Below are 23,845 nucleotides of genomic sequence, written 5' to 3' on the forward strand. Positions count from 1 at the left end.
CACTCTTTCTTGCTCTTTCTCTCTCTCTCATATACTGTACAGCTTGGTGCAAAAGTGAGAAGTTTAGAGCTTCTCTACTGTGTTGTGACTGTAAAGTCTAGCTAGAATGGGATAATGCCTGAGGCTGTAGTGGAGAACTGTCTTATTGTGTGTGCCTGTTCACTCAACTGTGCGCGCGTGCAGATCTGCGTCTCTAGGATGAGATGGTGCTGAGACAGGAACAGGATTTGTCCTCTAGCAGCAAAGAGAAGAGCAGCTTTATTGGCTGACTGACTAAAGGAAATAGTCCTTATTCCCCATGACCTGATTTGTGTTCTCTGCTGATAACTCTTCTCTCTCTGTGTTCGATTTCCCAGTTCAAATTCTCTGCTTTGACTGTGTTCTAGTAGAAAGGCCGTGTTCCTGTATCCTGCTGAAAATTAAATCTAATAATGTGTGTGTCTGTGCGTGAGTCTGTTTTAAATGCCTTATTTTGTCTTCTACACCAATCTAAGCTAATCACTGGGTGGAGACCTCCTTCCAACGCCTATTGAATTATAAATGAGCCTCGTTCTTCTAGAGAAACAGGAGAGCAGTCCTGACTGCTGCCGTAGTGGACACACACACATCCCTTACTGAGCTGAATAGTGGAGCCTCGTCCCTTCTGACTGTAGTTTGTGGTGTGATGGTGACTGGAATAGTTTGTGGTGTGATGGTGACTGGAATAGTTTGTGGTGTGATGGTGACTGGACTAGTTTGTTGTGATGGATGACGTTGGGTGCGGTGTTTGGTTGCTGGGTGGTGGGATTGTTTCACTGTGTGTCGCGTTGGTGTAGCGTCTGGTATGCACAATGTTTGTCAGTCAGTCAGTCTGTCAGAGCTGATAAAGCAACGTGGTAATGGGTCTTGCACACTGGATGGCACGATTTATACACTCTTTACACTCCTCTCCCTCCCTCTCCCTCCATCCACCACTCTTTCCTGACAGGCCAGTTTGTGGAGGGCTGTGCATCACTCCACCACTCTGACTGGCAAACGGAAAGAGAGCGAGAGAGAGACTCTGCGAGGGATGGAGCGAGAGAGCACAAGAAAGAACGGAAGGGAGGGAGGGGTCCTGCTGATACAGCTGTGACTTCTAGACTGAATCCAAGAATCAGGCTTATAGATTCCTCTCCACATTTCATCCCTCAAATCGTCTCTCCACTTTTCATGAGCTATTAATTTCCTCTCCGGACTGGCTACGACCATACTGTCCTTGGATCTACTGTGTCTGTCCGTGTGGTAACACAGATTAGTGTTGCACCGTACACCAACATTTCTGTTCTTTTTCGATACTAGAACATGAAAAACGGTTCAAATGTTTTATTTTGTATTTATTTTTACAACGCCTCCTCCGTGCCTCCACCACGTCTCCACCACGTCGCCACCGCGTCTCCTCGCCTCCTCCGTGTCTCCACCGTGCCGCCTCCGTGTCTCCTCCGTGTCTCCTCCGTGTCTCCTCCGTGTCTCCTCCGTGCCTCCTCCGTGCCTCCTCCGTGCCTCCTCCGTGTCTCCTCCGTGTCTCCTCCGTGCCTCCTCCGTGCCTCCTCCGTGCCTCCTCCGTGCCTCCTCCGTGCCTCCTCCGTGCCTCCTCCGTGTCTCCTCCGTGTCTCCTCCGTGTCTCCTCCGTGCCTCCTCCGTGCCTCCTCCGTGCCTCCTCCGTGCCTCCTCCGTGCCTCCTCCGTGTCTCCACCGTGCCTCCTCTGTGCCTCCTCCGTGCCTCCTCCGTGCCTCCTCCGTGTCTCCTCCGTGTCTCCTCCGTGCCTCCTCCGTGCCTCCTCCGTGCCTCCTCCGTGTCTCCTCCGTGTCTCCTCCGTGCCTCCTCCGTGCCTCCTCCGTGCCTCCTCCGTGTCTCCTCCGTGCCTCCTCCGTGTCTCCTCCGTGCCTCCTCCGTGCCTCCTCCGTGCCTCCTCCGTGTCTCCACCGTGCCTCCTCTGTGCCTCCTCCGTGCCTCCTCCGTGTCTCCTCCGTGTCTCCACCGTGTCTCCTCCGTGTCTCCTCCGTGTCTCCTCCGTGCCTCCTCCGTGCCTCCTCCGTGCCTCCTCCGTGCCTCCTCCGTGTCTCCACCGTGCCTCCTCTGTGCCTCCTCCGTGCCTCCTCCGTGTCTCCACCGTGCCTGCTCCGTGTCTCCACCGTGCCTGCTCCGTGTCTCCAACGTGCCTGCTCCGTGTCTCCAACGTGCCTGCTCCGTGTCTCCAACGTGCCTGCTCCACTTACTCATTGCCAGCTCTAGCCTGTCCTGAGGAGCCACAGCACTCACTGGGAGTCTGGGCTGCATCACCACTTATGCTGCACAAAAGTTAACACACATCAATAATGCAACACGGCATGTAGAAAGGGTAAAACTGTTAATTACTGTTAACAAAACGATGTCCATTACAGGCTGGAACACTATAAAATTCAAGAAGATACCAGTAGCTTCCAGCTTTGTAGGCTACATTTCCATCAATTCACTACCCTAGTACCTTGTTTGGGATAATATGCAAACTATAATGCAAAATATTGCTGATTTCAATGCTGATTGTGACCAAAAACCTTTTTCATTCACTTCGTCTCCCCCGCCTCACATCTCTTCCAGTCAAGATAATATTTGCTTGTGCCTCGAACTGTGTTTGTGAATGACGTCATGGGTCTTGAAGAGACAGTACACACTTTTATAAAAGAAGAGATGGCTTATTCTATGCAAATGTTGTTGATCAGTACCATTTTAAAATAAGTGACTTCCTCATGAAGCTGGTTGAGAGAATGCCAAGAGTGTGCAAAGCTGTCAAGGCAAAGGGTGGCTACTTTGAAGAATCTCAAATATAAAATATATTTAGACTTGTTAAATCTAAAAATCGACATATTTTTGGTTACTACATGATTCCATATGGGTTATTTCATAGTTTTGATGTCTTCACTATTATTCGACCATGTAGAAAATAGTAACAATAAATAAAAACCCTTGAATGAGTAGGCGTGTCCAAACTTTTGACTGGTACTCTGTCTTGATCAAGTTCTATTCTGTGACTTTGGCTAATAACCCTTTCTTCTTTTTTTTTGCCCTGGTATCGTTTTGGTATCCAGTATTGTGATGGTAGCGAGTATCGTGATACTAAATCTGGTATCGGTATTGAAGTCAAAATTCTGGTATCGCGACAACAGTAGCACAGATCCTGTATCCCCCAACTAGCCTGTGTTACTGAGCTCTTTGATAGGCATAGACGGGCTTATCTAGTGGTGGTATTATACGGGTAGTGTTTCTCCGCTAATGCTAACTCGCTGCGAACCACTACTTGATCGATCAGGTAGCAGTGGTGTGCCAGCTCTTCGATGCTGTGGGACAGTTATTAGATGTAGTTATCACTGTTTCTACTGAGAAGATGCCAACGATGCGCCGCAGTAGCAGCAGCCAGCGACTTTTTAGCAGTTAATGCTGTTAAAGGGGCAATGACTTTTACTCCTTCTTTATTCTGTCTCTCTGTCTCTCTGTCTCTCTCTCTCTCTCTCTCTCTCTCTCTCTCTCTGTCTCTTTCTCTCTGTCTCTCAAAGTCTTCAATTTAAATGGAGTTGGTGTTAATGCAGGAAGGGCAGGGTCCAGACTTCTCCTATTTCTGTATTCTCTTTCCTTTTCTCTCCATATCACTCTCTCCATCTATGCTTGTGGTGTGTCCCAGGGGTGTCTGTCTCTGGCTACAGTGCCAGTCCTGCTTTCCCACACACATTTGACTAATTAAGCAGGGTAGCAGCTCCGAGCAGCTTGCTGTGGCCGGGACCACAGCCACACATCACTCTGTGTCAGTTCTGCTGTATCTGAGCTTTTTCATTTTGGATTTATTTTGGCGTCTGTCTCGTTGGTCTCCGCAATAAGCAGGCTTGTCACATCTCAACAGCCTGTCAACTCAGGGGAGCGACAGGGGGCACATATACACACACACACCTCTTTATGTCATTCAGCCAGAGTTCTGTGGAGAGGTACAGGGTGGAGATGGCTCTCCTTGGCCTCTAACTGTGCTGACTGCTCTCTCCTCTCTTGCTCTTTCTCTCTCTCGCGCTCTCTATTTCCCTGTCTCGCTCTCTTCTCAATCTCTCTTTGCTCTCTCTTCTCTTTCTCTCTCGTTCTCTCTCTCTGTATGTGTCTGTCCATTTGAGCCCTTTTCTCTCCATGGAGCCTTGGGGAAAGAGCCTCAAGGTTGCTCTGTGAATGATTTAGCTGTCTACTGTAGCGACAACGGCTGACCTTTTGTGTTAGATTAACAGTTACTTAGCCTGGTTTTTAAAGGCTGGCTGCTTTGATAAGTTAATTGAAAGGATGAGATTACATGAGTGTAGGATGTGACTAAATGGAGTGTGTGATTGTACAGTTCTCTTTCTCTCGTGTGTGTGTCACTAGGATGGAGTCAGCTGGGCAGTGATAAACAGAAGGGTTTAAACTCCTCGCTCCTCTCTGAGTCGGTGTTACAGACTGTATTAACTTTCCCTCTGTCCTCGGGTCTGATCCTGCACCAGCGGTACAGCCTGGCAGAGAACATCGTTCACCCCTCTCTCTCACTCCTTCACTATGTTACTCACTCACTCCTTCTCTCTCCCCATCTCCTAGGGTCTGATCCTGCACCAGCTGCAGCGGTACAGCCTGGCAGAGAAGATCCTTCGGGATGCGGTGCAGGTGAACTCGACGGCCCACGACGTGTGGAACAGCCTGGGGGAGGTGCTGCAGGCTCAGGGCAACGCTGCTGCCGCTACAGAGTGTTTCCTCACCGCCCTGGAGCTAGAGGCCTCAAGCCCCATACTCCCCTTCACCATCATACCACGACAACTCTGACCTGGGAGAGAGAGGCACACACACACACACACACACACACACACACACACACAAGCTGCTTTATCCCCCCCAGTGTGAAGGTGCCAAAAACCTTCCTCAGAAGCGCCACCATCAACCACCCTGTGATGTCTCGGGCCCATCTCTTTCATCCCAATGAGATTAGACAACTACCTCTCTCCTCTTGAGGCCATTCATAGGCCTAGCTAGATGAGCTGGAGGGAGGGACCATGGACAAAAAATCCAAACACTGATTATCTGGTCCAATAATATACATCAATGTAACTGTTGTTGCCATGCCAACACCAATGTGCTGTCTAAGCCCCCTAGTCTCTGCTGTGACCACTGTATCGTATACCACAACCCCTTGCTGTGCCTGACTATGACTCCTGCACTCCAGCCTTTATCTAATCTACACTGAGCAAAAATATAAACGCAACATGTAAAGTGTTGGTCCCATGTTTCATGAACTGAAAGATCCCAGAAATGTTCCACATGCACAAAAAGGTTATTTCTCTCAAATGTTGTGCATAAATTTGTCTACATCCCTGTTATTGAGCATTTCTCCTTTGCCAAGTCCATCCACTTGACAGGTGTGGCATATCAAGAAGCTGATTAAACAGCATGCTCACTACATAGGTGCACCTTGTGCTGGGTACACTAAAATGCCACTCAAAAAGTGCAGTTTTGTCACATAACACAATGCCACAGATGTCTCAAGGGAGTGTGGGAGTGTGCAATTGGCATGCTGACTGCAGGAATGTCCACCAGAGGTGTTGCCAGAGAATTTAATGTTAATTTCTCTACCATAAGCCGACTCCAACGTTGTTTTAGAGAATTTGGCAGTACGTCCAACCGGTCTCACAACCATAGACCACGTGTAACCACGCCAGCCCAGGACCTCCTCATCCGGTTTCTTCACCTGTGGGATCGTCTGAGACCAGCCATCTAGGCAGCTGATGAAACTGAGTATTTCTGTCTGTAATAAAGCCCTTTTGTGGGGGAAAATTATTTCTGATCGGCTGGGCCTGGCTCCCAAGTGGGTGGGCCTATGCCCTCCCAAGCCCACACATGGCTGCGCCCCTGCCCAATCATGTGAAATCCATAGATTAGGGCCTAATGAATTTATTTCAATTGACTGATTTCTCCTTTGCCAAGATAATCCATCCACCTGACAGGTGTGAACTGTAACTCTGTGAACTGTAACTGTAAAATCTTTGAAGTTGTTGTATGTTGCATTTTATATTTTTGTTCAGTATCCATGGTGGGGGGGGGGGGGGGGGGGGTTAGCCGTACAGGCTGGCTACTCACTGATCCATCTGTTTTCTCTGGCTGTTGATCGATGGGAGAGGAGAAGGAGGGTGCAGAGAGACTTTCAGGCAGACAGAGTTGCAGAGGTTTGCATTCCAGATGACATGGACAATGTAGTGCTATGCAGCGGACAATGGCTGGCTACAGTGGTACATACCATCACCAGACACCACCACCCCCCCCCCCCCCCCCCCCCCATGTCTGTGCTGGTGAATTGTTGTAGCTTTCAACCCAAATGATGCTGACTGTGTTTAACCTGACAATGCTTGTATGTATGTACGGTATGCGTGTCTGTGCGTGTGTATATATGCACCTGTTTGTATGTGCGTGTGTACATTTGCGTGTTCAAAAGGCTTTTCGTTATTTGTTCATGGAAAAAAAACTGTTAAAGAAGTTACACACTGTCACTTGAAAGATGTATATTTTATGGTGAAACTATAGTTTACATGATATCCCACACTCTGAGTGTGGAAGGCCTCACACACGTGTGTCGTGAGGTTGTGTCCTTTTGCTGTTCCTCTGCATCCCAAAATGCAACAGTTTAAAAACAGGTGAGGCTACTGTATTTGAAATGAGCTCCTCCTCCTCGATGAACTTCATCAGATGCACCCTCAGCGGGTTGGTATAACCGGAAACATCTGATTTACCGTATCTTCTACTTAAGCTGTTTCCCCTTGGAAACAGAATGTGGGGACCCCATTCAGGCAAGTGTTTTATGCCTGCTACGTTAGGTTACATCCGATGTAGTTATTTCAGTTACTGTAACCTTAAATCCGTTAGATAGGTCACAAGCTCACTGATGTGAATGCCAAAAACAGTGATTCTAAAACACTTAATGTCTTGTCTATGGTTTCTTTCTGTCCAAAACAAATTACTTTTTTTTTTCACATTACCTTTGATTATAAGTGCAGATTATTATTATTTCTGACTGGTAATTATTAGATGTTCATTATTTTAGACGTTTTAAATTATATTTTACAGTGAATGACATTACAGAGGCGTCACAAACACTGCAATATGCTTCTTTGAGTAGATTGTACTTGAAGTACACAGCGGAGAGGAGCTGACTGTTTTCAGCTCAGTTATAGGGTAAATATGTAAATGTTTCTCGTCTGCTGTAGTACTTCTTTGAATGCAGAATCTACCTAGCAACCACAATAGGAGCCTGCATGGCATGTCCTGTTGTGAATGGCCAGTATGCCCCAGGCCTCTGGTTTGATATGGTCCAACCAACAGCAGCATTGAGACAGCATGTCTGTCTGTCTGGTCCTATAGCACATATATGATACAACTGGACAAACTATAATGATGTCAATAAAAAAGTGATTGGAATAAATACAGTGACGTAATGTAATATACACTAATGTGACCAGGTATGGTTGTGTATCTGACACACAAAAATGCAGTGTATCATCCATGTTGAGAATCCCTTGCCCTTTGAAATACATCAGAGAGCAAGACACTACTTGGGCCTGTTGTTACGGTAACCTCTAGTGATGTGAGACATTTCCAGGACTTCAGTGTAGTGTGTTGCTGGACTAAGAAGACGTAGGACGTGTGTGTTTGGGGATCTAGTGGCAGCCAGGTTCTGTCTGCGCTGTTGTCTCTGTTGTACTAGAAAGACCAGAGCAAACAGTCCGTCTCAACAGGGAATGAATGGCTACATGTTAGATGGTGATGGCAGAGTGAGTTGCCTCTTGTTTATTTTCCCCTAATCTTTACTCTTTCAAGAAGAGAAACATCACCATTCATGAATATTGGATGAGTTCTGATGTACTGTGTTTGCGCATACATTGGTATAAGTTCTAAAAAAATATCATAGATTGATGTAGGCATTTCAGGAGTTCAAAAATAAGTACAAACCGAGGGGAAAGACGAGGAAGTGCTTCCAGAAAAAGGAGGAACATAATGGATGAGGGAGGGTTATAAAACCAGAAGGGCTGATAGGAGAAAGGAGGGAGTAGAGGAATGAAGGAAATGGGAGGAAGGGTGTGAAGGGGTTGATTTAATGCACACCAGCCCTGCCTTAAACAAATGAGAGTTCCCTGCCTGGCTCGACTCTGCTCGGGATGGAGCATGCGGCGTGGCGCTGTGTAGTAAATCTCCAGGGGAATGCCAGGCTGTGTTCTGTAATTGAAAATGTATAGAAGTGATTGAGCAGGAGGTTATTAAGAACATTGAGAGAGAGAGAGAGAGAGTGCGGTGGCGGTGAGGACAGCAGCGTTATTACAGTGCCAAGGCCCCTGGGAGACCCCACTGCCTAGCTGTTTGCTCTAAATCTGATACGGCGACACACACACACAGAGCAGTGCGGCAGTGCAGTGCAGCACTCTCGTCTGCCCAGAGTTACCCAGGAATTCAAACTCAGTCACCTCACAGCTCAACTCACACTGGAATAGACTCATTGGGCCGGCTCAAGACGGCAGCAGCCTCAACCATACAGACAGCCCATTTTGTGCCACTGAGTCTGTCTCCTCTCCTCCCTGGCTGCTCTTGCTAGGTGAGAAGAAGCACCCATGTCCCTGCCTGTCACAGCAACACTCAGTCCTCCCTCCACTGCAACCCCCCTCCTCCTCCTGTCGTCCTCCCTTTCCCTCATTCTTCTACATACCAGAAAGGGTAGCAAAGCAGTTCAGTTCAGGGTTGGCTGGCTCTTTCTCTGTAACTCACACAGGCAGCTGCAGTTGAGCTGGACAATCATCTGTTCATTTATTTGTAAGTAAGGAAAGGGGAAACTAAGAGTAGTGACCTTGGGTTTATGCCGAGGTAACAACCTAAAAACACACAAGGAAGGAGAGGGTGAGGAAGGGGTACAGAGAAAGACTGACTGAAAGAGAGGCCCTGCTGCAGTCCCCCCTCCTATCCCCACAGGTCTTTGCTGCTAACAGGGAATGGTGAGTGAAACGTAGACCGGACTCTCCTCCTCCCCCCTGACCCCCATCCCTGCAACACACACATACCTGCACCCTGCAGTCCAGTCCACATCACTTCTGCTGGCTCATCCCTTTCTGTCAGCTGCCACTCCCTCCCTCCCTGCCTGCCAGCCTCCTTGCCTTCCCGCTGAACCAACGCTAATGCGGCACGGCGGTCTCCCCCAGCCACACAGCCAATTACACACGCACACACCCACAAACACGCACACCACTCCCCCATCGTCCGTCCCTGACCTGGGCACCTGCCAACTACCTCTCTCAGATGTACAGCTGAACTGCTTACCCACCAATCACAGCTCTTTCACACTGCTGCGTTACGTCCCGACCAATCACAGTGATTGCCTGTAGCCCTGGACTGTTTACTGGTACACCACAGCTCAGTCTCGTGAGTTTGCCAGCCAATCACAGCGTTCCACACTGTGGCACACTAAAATCCTCTTGCCCAATCACAGTGCTCCACAGTGGAATCTGAACTGGGTTAGCAGTGCAGTGACAGGCTGCTCTACATATAAGCCCTCTGGGATAAGTTCATTACATATACTTAGAGAGAAGACGGTACCACTTACCCTGAATGGAGAACTCTGTAATAAAAGACTGATTAAATCTCATTGACATATGACACACACATGGCCACGGTATATCCTCAGTCATAATGTACTGGATCTCTATGACTGACAAGGTGGGTTAAATGCGGAAGACATTTCGGTTGAATGCATTCAGTTGTGCAACTGAATAGGTATCCCCTTAATATCCTCTCATCATGTTTGTGGAATGTCTTAATGATTTATTCATTTCTGGATCCGTTGTGGGTGCTGTGTGCACCAGAGTCTTGTATTGAGATGGATATAACTGTGGTGGGTTCTGTTTGTGTACCATCTTGGGAAACCCCATCTGTATGTATGGAGCAACTCACCACTACTCGTCCTCCACGTTGGTTCCTCCTTTGTTTGCTTGTTAGTTATCTCAGAGGGCCAGGTCTGTATGAAGAGAGGGGCTGGACGGGCCTAGTATTTTTTTGGCAGGGGCTGGTGCTGTGTTGGAGGTGCCAGGGGCACCCTGGGATACGGAGTGGGCAGCTCAGAGGATTTGGCAGCTGTCTTGTGATCACTCCGTGGCAGTCTGTTCCTGGTTCTGTTTCCACTACCCCCTCGAAAACACAAATGATCAGATCACAGCAACAATGCATCCTGGCTGATGAAAAGAAACGAGAAACCTGCCCTTGACACTGACAGCACTGATGAGAATGTACTTTATTTTTTATGGTGATGTTCTGTGTCAGGCTGCATTTAAAGACATTTGAGATCCTGTCTGTAGAAACAACCCACTAGGCACAAACAGTGTCATTTGTCAACGTATTGTGACGTGGAATCTATGTGGAAAAGACATTGGATTTGAAATAAATCAACAGTGCAATCTAAGCTGGGTTAGCAGTGTAGTGTCAGGCTGCTCTACATACAGTGGCAAGAAAAAGTATGTGAACCCTTTGGAATTACCTGGATTTCTGCATAAATTGGTCATCAAATTTGAGCTTATCTTCATCAAGTCACAACAATAGACAAACAGTGTGCTTAAACTGATAACACAAATTGTTGTATTTTTCTTGACTATATTGAATACATAATTTAAACATTCACAGCGTAGGTTGGAAAAAGTATGTGAACCCCTAGGCCATTGACCTCTCCAAAAGTTAATTGGAGTCAGGAGTCAGCTAACCTGGAGTCCAATCAATGAGACGAGATTGGAGATGTTGGTTAGAACTGCCTTGCCCTATAAAAAAAACACACAACATTTGAGTTTGCTATTCACAAGAAGCATTGCCTAATGTGAACCATGCCTCGAACAAAAGAGATCGCAGACGACCTAAGATTAAGAATTGTTGACTTTCATAAAGCTGGAAAGGGTTACAAAAGTATCTAAAAGTCTTGATGTTCATCAGTCCACGGTAAGACAAATTGTCTATAAATGGAGAAAGTTCAGCACTGTTGCTACTCTGGCCGTCCTGCAAAGATGACTGCAAGAGCACAATGCTCAATAAGGTTAAGAAGAATCCTAGTGTGTCAGCTAAAGACTTAAAGAAATCTATAGAACATGCTAACATCTCTGTTGGTGAGTCTACGATTCAGTGGGGACAACAAGTATTTGATAACCTGCAAAATCGGCAGTGTTTCCTACTTACAAAGCATGTAGAGGTCTGTAATTTTTATCATAGGTACACTTCAACTGTGAGACGGAATCTAAAACAAAAATCCAGAAAATCACATTGTATGATTTAAGTAATTAATTTTCATTTTATTGCATGACATAAGTATTTGATACATCAGAAAAGCAGAACTTAATATTTGGTACAGAAACCTTTGTTTGCAATTACAGATCTTGCGTTTCCTGTAGTTCTTGACCAGGTTTGCATACACTACAGCAGGGATTTTGGCCCACTCCCCCATACAGACCTTCTCCAGATCCTTCAGGTTTCGGGGCTGTCGCTGGGCAACACGGACTTTCAGCTCCCTCCAAAGATTTTCTATTGGGTTCAGGTCTGGAGACTGACTAGGCCACTCCAGGACCTTGATATGCTTCTTACGGAGCCACTCCTTAGTTGCCCTGGCTGTGTGTTTCGGGTCGTCGTCATGCTGGAAGACCGAGCCACAACCCATCTTCAATGCTCTTATTGAGGGAAGGAGGTTGTTGGCCAAGATCTCGCGATACATGGCCCCATCCATCCTCCCCTCAATACGGTGCAGTCGTCCTGTCCCCTTTGCAGAAAAGCAGCCCCAAAGAATGATGTTTCCACCTCCATGCTTCAGTTGGGATAATGTTCTTGGGGTTGTACTCATCCTTCTTCTTCTTCCTCCAAACACGGCGAGTGGAGTTTAGACCAAAAAGCTCTATTTTTGTCTCATCAGACCACATGACCTTCTCCCATTCCTCCTCTGGATCATCCAGATGGTCATTGGCAAACTTCAGATGGGCCGGGACATGCGCTGGCTTGAGCAGGGGGACCTTGCGTGCGCTGCAGGATTTTAACAGTTGTTGCCTTCTCACCAAGCTGCTTGCCTATTGTCCTGTAGCCCATCCCAGGGTTGTGCAGGTCTACAATTTTATCCCTGATGTCCTTACACAGCTCTCTGGTCTTGGCCATTGTGGAGAGGTTGGAGTCTGTTTGAATGAGTGTGTGGACAGGTGTCTTTTATACAGGTGACGAGTTCAAACAGGTGCAGTTAATACAGGTAATGAGTGGAGAACAGGAGGGCTTCTTAAAGAAAAACTAACAGGTCTGTGAGAGACGGAATTCTTACTGTTTGGTAGGTGATCAAATACTTATGTCATGCAATAAAATGCAAATTAATTACTTAATCATACATGGTGATTTTCTGGATTTTTGTTTTAGATTCCGTCTCTCACAGTTGAAGTGTACCTATGATAAAAATGACAGACCTCTACATGCTTTGTAAGTAAGAAAACCTGCAAAATCGGCAGTGTATCAAATACTTGTTCTCCCCACTGTACGTAAAACACTAAACAAGAATGGTGTTCATGGGAGGACTCCACGGAAGAAGCCACTGCTTCTGAAGTTTACAAAGTGCACATGGATGTTCGACAGCGCTACTGGCAAAATATTCTGTGGACAGATGAAACTACAGTTGAGTTGTTTGGAAGGAACACACAACACTGTGTGGAGGACAAAACCTCATCCCAACTGTAAAGTACGGTGGAGGGAGCATCATAGTTTGGGGCTGCTTTCCTGCCTCAGGGCCTGGACAGCTTGCTATCATCAACGGGAAAATTAATTCCCAAGTTTATCAAGACATTTTGCAGGAGAATGTTAGGCTATCTGTCCGCCAATTGATGCTCAACAGAAGTTGGGTTATGCAACAGGACAACGACCCAAAACACAGAAGTAAATAAACAACAGACGAAAATAGGCCTTCTGGAGTGGCCCAGTCAAGTCCTGACCTCAATCCGATTGAGATGCTGTGGCATGACCTTGAGCAGTTCACACCAGACATCCCAAGAATTTTGCTGAACTGAAACAGTTTTGTAAAGAGGAATGTCCTAAATTTAGACCTGCCGTTGTGCAGGTCTGATCTGCAACTCCAGAAAACAATTGGTTGAGGTTATTGCTGCCAAAGAACGGTCAACCAGTTATTAAATCCAAGGGTTCACATACTTTTCCCACCCTGTACTGTGAATGTTTACAAGGTGTGTTCAATAAAGACATGAAAACGTGTAATATTTTGTGTTATTAGTTGAAGCAGACTGTTTGTCTGTTGTGACCTAGATGAGGGTCATAACATTTGATCTGATCAATTTATGTAGACATCCAGGTATTTCCAAAGGGTTCATACTTTTTCTTGCCACTGTACAAGCCCTCTGGCATAAGTTCATTACATACAGTACCAGTCAAAAGTTTGGAGACACCTACTCATTCAAGGGTTTTTCTTTACTTTGACTATTTTCTACATGGTCGAATAATAGTGACGACATCAAACATATGGAATCATGTCCTAGCCAAAAAAACAAATCTAAATATATTTGAGATTCTTCAAAGTAGCTACCCTTTGCCTTGATGACAGCTTTGCACACTCTTGGCATTCTCTCAACCAGTTTCATAAGTTAGTCACCTGGAATGCATTTCAATTAACAGGTGGGCCTTGTTAATTAATTTATTAATGCGTTTGTTGTGACAAGGTATGGTTGGCACACAGAACATAGCCCTATTTGGTAAAAATAAAACACGTCCATATTATGGCAAGAACAGCTCAAATAAGCAAAGAGAAACGACAATCCATCATTACTTTAAGACATGAAGGTCAGTCAATACGGAACATTTCAAGAACTTTGAAAGTTTCTTCAAGCGCAGTCGCAAAAACCATCAAGCGCTATGATGAAACTGGCTCTCATGAGGACCGCCACAGGAAAGGAAGACCCAGAGTTACCTTTGCTGCAGAGGATAAGTTCTGCTGCAGAGTTACCAGCCTCAGAAATTGCAGCCCAAATAAATGCTTCACTGAGTTCAAGTAACAGACTTATCTCAACATCAACAGTTCAGAGGAGAGTCAGGCCTTCAAGGTCAAATTGCTGCAAAGAAACCAATACTAAAGGACACCAATAATAAGAAGAGACTTGCTTGGGTCAAGAAACACGAGCAATGGACATTAGACCGGTGGAAATCTGTCCTTTAGTCTGTCCAAATTAGAGATTTTTGGTTCCAACCGCCATGTTTTTGTGAGACGCAGAGTAGGTGAATGGATGATCTCTGCATGTGTGGTTCCCACCGTGAAGCATGGAGGAGGAGGTGTGATGGTTTGGGGGATGCTTTGCCTTTGACACTGTGATTTATTCAGAATCCAAGGCACACTTAACCAGCATGGCTACCACAGCATTCGGCAGCCATATGCCATCCCATCTGGTTTGCGCTTAGTGAGACTATCATTTTGTTTTTCAACAGGACACCTCCAGGCTGTGTAAGGGCTATTTGACCAAGAAAGAGAGTGATGGAGTGCTGCATCAGATGACCTGGCATCCACAATCACCCGACCTCAACTCAATTGAGATGGTTCGTGATGAGTTCGACCGCAGAGTGAAGGAAAAGCAGCCAACAAGAGCTCAGCATATGTGGGAACTCCTTCAAGACTGTTGGAAAAGCATTCCAGGTGAAACTGGTTGAGAGAACACCTAGAGTGTGCAAAGCTGTCATCAAGGCAAAGGTTGGCTACATTGAAGAATCTGAAATCTAAAATATATTTTGATTTGTTTAAACATTTTTGGCTACTACATGATTCCATGTGTTATTTCATATTTTTGATGTCTTTATTATTATTCTACAATGTAGAAAATAGTCAAATAAAGAAAAACCCTTTAATGAGTGTGTCCAAACTTTTGTCTGGTTCTGTATACTTAGATAGAGAGAAGTTGGTACCACTTAGCCTGAATGGAGAACTCTGTAATAAATACTATTTAAATCTCATTGACATATGACACACACAGGCCCACAGTATATCCTCAGTCATAATATACTGAATCTCTCTAAAAATGTGGCTCTGAATATCCTTTCATCATCTTTGTGGAATGCCACAGCTACACATTGTAATGATTTATTAATTCCTGGATCCTCTGTGGGTGTTGTGTTTTGAGGGTGAAATTTCAACCACAGGATTATGTCATCATGGTAACCAAATTTCAACGTAGACAACCCTACAAAAATATGTTGAATTTTCTACCTTTAAAACAACGTCAGCTCTTCAACGTTTATCCACAATCAGACATTTTTTTTGTTTGGGCAGCACCTCCTGCTAGAGAATTGATCGATCTACAGGTACCCTTTGATCTCTCATGCAGGGGTTTAACCAAGCCCAGCCCTTATTAGCTATTTGATATTTAAAAATGAAATAGAGTCACTATTGCTATCCAAGTCATTCCAAAGGGTAGGTTTAACAGAGAAAATTAAATGTAACCATAATTTGTCACTCATATATCATCAGTGATGCTATTGAGGCCTATACACTGCCTTCAAAAAGTATTAGCATCCCTTAAATAAATAATTTAAATAAAAACTAACTCGGCTACTCAGGATCACTGTCTTCTAGGTAAGCAACTCCATTGTAGACTTGGCCTTGTGTTTAAGGTTATTATCCTTCTGAAAGGTGAATTAATCTCCCAGTGTCCGGTGGACCCCAACCAGGTTTTCCTCTAGGATTTTGCCTGTGCTTAGCTCCATTACGTTTAGTTTTATCCTGAAAAACTCCCCAGTCCTTAATGATTACAAGTATACCCATAACGTGATGCAGCTATCACTATGCTTGAAAATATCGAGAGTGTTACTCCGTAATGTGTTGTATTAGATTTGCCGCAAACATAACACTTTGTTTTCAGGACAAAAAGTACAATTTCTTTGCCACAATTTTAGCAGTATTACTTAAGCGCCCTGTTGCAAACAGGATGCATGGTTTGGAATATTTTTTATTCTGTACAGGCCTCCTTCTTTTCACTCTGTCAATTAGGTTGGTATTGTGGATTAACTACAATGTTGTTGATCCATCCTTAGTTTTCTCCTTTCAGAGCCATTCAACTCTGTAACTGTTTTAAAATCACCATTGGCTTCATGGTGAAATCCCTGAGCGGTTTCCTTCCTCTCTAGCAAATGAGTTTGGGAACATTTGAAAAACAGATTAAATGTGTTCTGGGAACGTTATTGTAACATCAGGTGAATGTTTTTTGAACACGAAAATAAACATTGTAAAGGCATCCACACAATTGTACAGTTTTTATGTTTTGAGACCATATCTTTTTTGTTTTCACCAGACTGTTCCCACAACCTAATGCAAACATTCTAGAATAATCAGCACAACTGGACAGATTTTGTGTTATGAGGACATTTGCCACAACATAACGATTGTTCTGGGAACTTTTACAAAAAAAATGTTGGTTTGTTAGGCTGGCACTCCGGAAATATATCACGGACACAATTATGGAATCAATCTTCAAGCTGCTGAAATATTCTCACAGTCAGAGGCTGCCCCCTCTCTCTCTTCTCCCTCTCTCCTTACTCTCTCCTCCCTCCCTCTCACTTCTCTTTTATTTGGTTACAAAGTACCCAATGTACTGTAATTGAGTGACAATCAAAGGGACGTCATCTTGGCCTTGCAATGTTAGCGGTCTTTACAAAATGGTTCAACAGTGAAATGGCCCTGCACAGTTTATCTTTATGAGAAGGCAGGGTTCGTGCGTACATGAGAGTGTGTATGTGTGTGCGTGCATGTGAGCTCAACCATAGTAGTGCTAGTACTGTGTGTCACTGATAGCCTACGGCTCAGATCCCATCAATGTGTTTAAAGGGAATTTATGATCAATATGTTCTCTCCTGGGAACCCCATACCGCCTTTTTAGTAAATGTCTCAAAATGGTGTGTGTTTTGTATTTGTTTGTGTGTGTGTGTGCGTGCGTGTGCGCACATGCACGCATGAACTGATGCCTCAACAGTTCACTACTGCCATCAAGACAAGTGATATGGATAACACCGCTAACAAGCATTTAGACTCTTGCATGTAGACTGGAGATATACAAGTATACACATAGAAATCATTGTCAAAGACTTCTTCAGAGCAAATGTGTATTATGATCTTTGGCCTGTGAAGTGGTTTAAAGATGAGTTTATCTAATGACAGATGGGCAGTTTGTGTCTTTTTGAGAGAATAAAAGCCAGGCTCTAATGTAATCTCTGTGTGAAGCCAGAGGTGAACTAAGAATAGAGCTGAGCCAGGTATTAATAGAGCTGTTCTATCTGGGCTTTTCAGAGCAGCTAGCCGCAAAACCAGGAGAATCCAGGAGAGACCTCTATTCTCTCTCTATTTACTCTCTGTGTCTCTCTTGCTTGCTCGCTTGTTTTCTCTCTCGCCGTTTGTCGCTCTCTTTCTATTCTCGCTCACATTCTCTCACTTTTTCTCCTCTCTCTCACGCCTCTCTACCTTTCTCTTTCTTTTTTCTCTATCTCTCTCTCACCTCCTGTAAGTGCTGCTTTCTAAGATATCTGACAAAGTGGCTGCCTAGCAACATTCCTCCGGATGGAGACATATTTTTCTCAGAATGGAAGTTAACATGAAGGTTCATTATTACACCAACTTAATTACCAGTAAAGTACAATTATCTCATTTAGAAAATGTCCACCTGAGTCTGCAGCCCGTTGTTTTGGGTGATAATAGATATTGTGCCCTGTTGACAACAGAGCAGTGTTTATGTGTGCTAGTTGGTGACGTGTGTTTCCATTAGTTTAGACCCATGGGTCTTATGAGCAGCAGAAGATACACAGTATGCTTGCAGTGTGTGTGTGTGTGTGTGTGTGTATGCGCACACGTGCCTGTTTGTGTGTATGAGGTATAGTAGATCCCCCCCAGACCCCATAGTTCATGACCCCGCGACCTGAGGATGGACAAGGGATGGCACCTGGCCCTGGCGGTCGCTGCCGCTGTCATCAGTGGATTAGCACGCTGTTTGTGACGATGCTGACGTGATGCCCATTGTGTGATGCCCATTGCTGTGACGGCACCCACTGTAGCCACATTGGCTGGTTCACAAACCACCTAGGATACAGCCTCATCAGGGAGGCAGGGTCAAGCTGGGGCCACACACACTGCCTGCGTGCGTGTGTGTGTGTGTGTGCGCCACAGCCCTGACCACCAGGCCCAGGTTTTAGATTTCCCCTTGAGCACAGTGACACTGCAGCCCTGGGGGCCATGAACTTCTCACACCAACCAACCCTACCCTGCATCCGCTTAGAGCCGCATCCTTAATTGCTCTCCCGCCTCTCGAGACTGATTACAGACAGATTGAAGTGTACTGGATATATGTGCAGTCAGGTCAAAAATGATTGGCACCCTTCATAAAGATGAGCAAAAACACAGTATCAAATAAATAATACAAATACTGAGTTATTTTGTATGCAAAACAAATTAGGAAATCATAACATTTTATACTAATATAATTGCTTAGAGAGAGATTTTGCTTTCCCAAAAAAACATACGGGCTAAAATTGTTGCCACCCCTGTTTTCAATTCCTTTTAAGACCTCACTTTGCAAGGATAATGGCACTGAGCCTTTTCCTAAATGTTTTATGAGTTGGAGAACACATCTTAGACCATTCCTCCTTACACAATCTTTCCAGATCCTTGATATCCTTCGTCTGCGCTTATGGTCCCTCTTCAAATAAAACTAAAAACAGCATCACCCTTTCACTATCCCTTTCCCCCGGCCCTGTAGAGAGTGACCAGTGAGTCGTACAATAACACTTAAGAAAAGCCACAAGCTACTGTAAAGCTGCCACCATTTTATGTCTATAGCCCTATGGATGTGTGCCCCATGTATAGCACTCTCTATCTCTCTATCTCTCTTTAATACACACGCATACATTACACACACACACTCACACACTCACGCAGACATACTCACACTAGGCCCTTTTTAGACACCGAAAAGCCAATTGTTTTCAAACACTTGTATATTGCAGTCAAATGTCAACAGCCAGGTTTTATTAAGGTAGATGTGAGTTAAACGGTAGGAAGCATGAGTTTTTAATCACCAATGTAACAACCCAGTGTAGTCAAAGACTCGTAACTTAGTTGTAGTCACGATCTATTACCTATAAGTACAAACATAGTGTTTTTTTTTGTGTTTTTTTACATATTTATTAATCTACATCTGTATATCTTCTAAACTAATTACAATGCACTATTTCTCAACGTCATGTGGAGTATTTACTCTTTGCTACCGAGTTCGTATGCTACACTACATGACCAAAAGTATGTGGACATCTACTCTTCGAACATCTCATTCCAAAATCATGGGCATTAATATGGAGTTGATCCCTCCTTTGCTGCTACAACAGCTTCCGCTCTGCTGGGAAGGCTTTCCACTAGATGTTGGAACATTGCTGAGGGGTTTTGCTTCCACTCAGCCACAAGAGCATTAGTGATGTCGGGCACTGATGTTGGGCAACTAGGCCTGGCTTGTCGTCAGCATTCCAATTCATCCCAAAGGTGTTTGATGGGGTTGAGGTCAGGGCTCTGTGCAGGCCAGTCAAGTTCTTCCACACTGATCTCGACAAACCATTTCTGTATGGATCTCGCTTTGTGCATGGGGGCATTGTCATGCTGAAACAGGAAAGGGCCTTCCCCAAACTGCTGCAACAAAGTTGGAAGCACAGAATCATCTAGAATGTCATTGCATGCTGTAATGTTTAGATTTCCCTTCAGTTGAACTAACCCTTATTCCTCCTCCACCAAACTCTACAATTGGCACAATGAATTTGGGCAGGTAGCGTTATCCTGGCATCCCCCAAACCCACAGGAGTTTTGTAACTTTTTCCACCTTGGCTTAGTGCTAGTGCACTAGCTGATGGACATCTGGAATCTATCTATTTTGGATCTCCCTGACTCTCTCTCAGCCCGGCGATGTGCCTGCCTCCCCCTCACTTTGGTATCTTACTCAGCCTGCACTTTTTTAATCTGTAAATCTGCTCTCTCTTTGATTTTAATCTGCAGTTATGTTTTGGTTGTGTTCTAGCTGGTCTCCAATAGTTGGGCTCCAGCTTGCCGACCAAAACAAGTAGGGGTAACTGCATTCGTGGAGTGTGTCGGAAAGTGGGCATGTCTGCAGAAGTGGGAGGATCAACAGCGATAGACATTACACATGCGCTCTGTAATTGGTTAAGTGGTTTTGATTGAGCATGTTGTTTTTCGTTCCTTCCTCCTACCGTGTGACACAAGACTGGGAGAGCTAAAAGGCGTTCTATTCTTGATAACATTCAAATGGCACATTATGATTCTCTAACAAAAAAAACACCTCCCTTGTAGCCTAAATATGATATCTTTATTTACCAGTTTTTCATTTACTACCAATAAATCTGAAGTATTAGGCCAAAACGCATTATGGCGTCTGTTCGGCTATCATATGATGATGACAATAAATGTGTGTTTTGTGGATAAGGCTTATTATAATTACTCTTGTATAACTGGGCAGCAAACAGCCTTCAGGGTTTTTATTTACCAATAAATGTATGTTTGATTATTATAACTCATGGCATCTATTTGACTGTCATGAAATGATGACAATAAATTGTGTTTGGCTTAATATAATTACTATTGTAGAATTGGGCAGCAAGCCAGCTTAGAATGAAAAGTATTCAAAGACGAGGGTTAACAATAAAATCTATTACTAATATGACTCCCACCAGAAAACAGACAAATGAACTTAATGACTTTTACATGAAGTTTGACTGACATTACTTCTCTGACAAGTGTGATAACATGCTCAACACCATTGTTATTGATGGCTGTGACCCCAAAGTTAGAATTTAACCCTAGAGAGGCCACAAGAGTCTTTAAGCTGTCAACAGGCCCCCTTGGCGTCTCTACTTTGTGCAGAGGAACTTCCACCAGCCTGGGTCCCTGTCTTTCAGAGGTCTGCACATTCCCACACAGTTCCACTCGTGTGGAAGAAGGCGATCATCACCCCACTTCCTCAAAAGCCTTCTCCCTAAGAAAACAAAGACTGTAGGCATGTTGCTCTGACCTCTGTTATTATGAAGTGTCTTGAAAAAAAATCAAGCTTCCTACATACATAACACGCTGTTGGACCTGTATCAGTTTGCTTACAAACACAAATGTGGCACTGATGTATCAATCCTCAGCATAGTGCATCTCATGCTCCTCATCTGGAGAACCCCAAGGCCTACGGTCGACTGCTATTTGTGGATTTTAGTTCAGCATTGAACATCTTGAAGACACACATCCTACTCAGTAAACTCAGACAGGTGTCAGTGAACCATCAGGTGGTATTACTCATTTACTCAACAGGACCAAGCAGGTCCGAGGGAACGAGACCTTGTCTGAGCCCAAGTTCATTAAGGTCCCCCCAAAGGCTGAGTTCACCCATCCTATTCACACTGTATACAAATGAATGTACAAGTACACACACTGATAACTATTTTGTCATGTTTTCTGATTATACTGCCATTCTGGGTCTAATGTAGTGCCACCCTGACACTGCTGTATATAGGTCAGAGGTCAGAGATACAGATGTGTGTGCAGTGGTGTGATGACCACCACCTCATCCTAAATGTCAAGCAAACAGAGGAAATGGTTTCTGACCTCAAATCTTGTGGTGGTCTATAATGTAGACATTACTCAGGTCCACTCTTACAAATGCTCAAGGGTCCAACAACGCCTTTATTTTCTGCGTAGGTTCAGGGTTTCATACAGAAGGTCGTGCTCCTATTCTACCAGGCTGTCATAGAGTGCATTCTATTCTATGGCATTTCAGCCTGGTTTGGCAACTTGTCTGTTACCTTAAATTCACAAATGATTCGCCTGGTCCAGACAGCCATGAAGGTGACGTGTGTGAGGTAGCACCCATCACTGCAGACTGTCTTTGAACAAGCAGTCATGAGACAGGACAAGAAAATAATGATAGACCCCTCCCGTGTACTCCACCTAGAGTTTCAGCTTCTCCCCTCAGGCAGACGGAACACGGTTCCTCAGTGTAAGCTGAACAGATATAAACCCTCATTCATCCCCCAGTCAAACTCCTGCATAGCAGTATGTTGGGGGAGACCATGTACAATGTGATATATACAGTATATATTGTGGTACCAGTCAAAAGTTTGGACACACCTAAAGGGTTTTTCTTTATTTGTACTATTTTCTACATTGTAGAATAATACTGAAGACATCAATACGATGAAATAGCACATATGGAATCATGTAGTAACCAAAAAAGTGTTAAACAAATCACAATATATTTTATATTTGAGATTCTTCAAAGTAGCCACCCGTTGCCACTGACACTGACACTGACTCAACTCCAGCCACTTTAATAATGGGAATTGATGGGAAATGATGTAAATATATCACTAGCCACTTTAAACAATGCTACCTTATATAATGTTACTTACCCTACATTATTCATCTCGTATGCATACGTATATACTGCACTCTATATCATCGACTGCATCCTTATGTAATACATGTATCACTAGCCACTTTAACTATGCCACTTTGTTTACATACTCACCTCATGTATATACTGTACTCGATACCATCTACTGTATCCTGCCTATGCTGCTCTGTACCATCACACATTCATATATCCTTATGTACATATTCTTTATCCCCTTACACTGTGTACAAGACAGTAGTTTTGGAATTGTTAGTTAGATTACTTGTTGGTTATTACTGCATTGTCGGAACTAGAAGCACAAGCATTTCGCTACACTCGCATTAACATCTGCTAACCATGTGTATGTGACAAATAAAATTAGATTTGATTTGATTTGCCTTGATGACAGCTTTGCACAATCTTGGCATTCTCTCAACCAGCTTCATGAGGTTCAATTAACAGGTGTGCCTTGTTAATTTCTATCCTTAATGCGTTTGAACCAATCAGTTGTGTTGTGACAAGGTAGGGTTGGTATACAGAAGATAACCCTATTAGGTAAAAAAAAAACACGTCCATCAAATAAGCAAAGAGAAATGACAGTCCGTCATTACTTTAAGATCAGTCAATACAGAACATTTCAAGAACTTTGAGTTTCTTCAAGTGCAGTGGCAAAAACCATCAAACGCTGTGATGAAACTGTCTCTCGAGAGGACCGCCACAGGAAAGTAAGACCCAGAGTTACCTCTGCTGCAGAGGATAAGTTCATTAGAGTTACTAGCCTCAGAAATTGCAGCCCCAATAAATGCTTTACAGAGTTCAAGTCACAGACATCTCAACATCAACTGTTCAGAGGAGACTGCATGAATCAGGCCATCATGGTTGAATTGCTGTAAAGAAACCACTACTAAAGGACACCAATAATAAGAAGAGACTTACTTGGGCCAAGAAACACGAGGTGGACACAATGGACCTCCAGGCTGTGTAAGGGCTATTTGACCAAGGAGAGTGATGGAGTGCTGCATCAGATGAACTGGCATCCACAATCACCCGACCTCAACTCAATTGAGATGGTTGAGATAAGCTACTGAGATAAGCTTTACACCTAATGAAATGTTGTTAACTTGTGTCTGTGGTTTTAAATGTCTGTTTGTCCATAATGTTGTCATGTTTACATTGCCTATCCAGCTTAAGCTGGACAATCCTGAACCACAGATTTTGCATGTAATAATGATAGATGGACTCTCAAAATCACACATACATTTTTTAGCTTGGTCTGATGGCTTCCCATGTGAACAGCATCCAAACGTATCATATCATGTACCGCCCCAACAGAATGGCATTTAAAGTATATTTGAGGAGG

The 23,845-nt window shown here is 44.3% G+C and overlaps 1 protein-coding gene across 2 annotated transcripts in view; it reads left to right on the top strand.

The window, feature by feature from the left end:
• Positions 1–7,463, top strand: part of LOC139375085 (tetratricopeptide repeat protein 7B) — a 66,682-nt gene extending 59,219 nt beyond the window's left edge. For both annotated transcript variants that reach the window (XM_071116521.1, XM_071116522.1), the window contains one exon: positions 4,598–7,463. In XM_071116521.1, the coding sequence (XP_070972622.1) occupies positions 4,598–4,819 (222 nt within the window). In that variant the 3' untranslated portion in view covers positions 4,820–7,463. The remainder of the gene's footprint in view (positions 1–4,597) is intronic.
• The last annotated feature ends 16,382 nt before the right edge of the window (positions 7,464–23,845 follow it).

The sequence above is a fragment of the Oncorhynchus clarkii genome, chromosome 19, assembly GCF_045791955.1.
Source record: "Oncorhynchus clarkii lewisi isolate Uvic-CL-2024 chromosome 19, UVic_Ocla_1.0, whole genome shotgun sequence".
Taxonomy (NCBI): domain Eukaryota; kingdom Metazoa; phylum Chordata; class Actinopteri; order Salmoniformes; family Salmonidae; genus Oncorhynchus; species Oncorhynchus clarkii.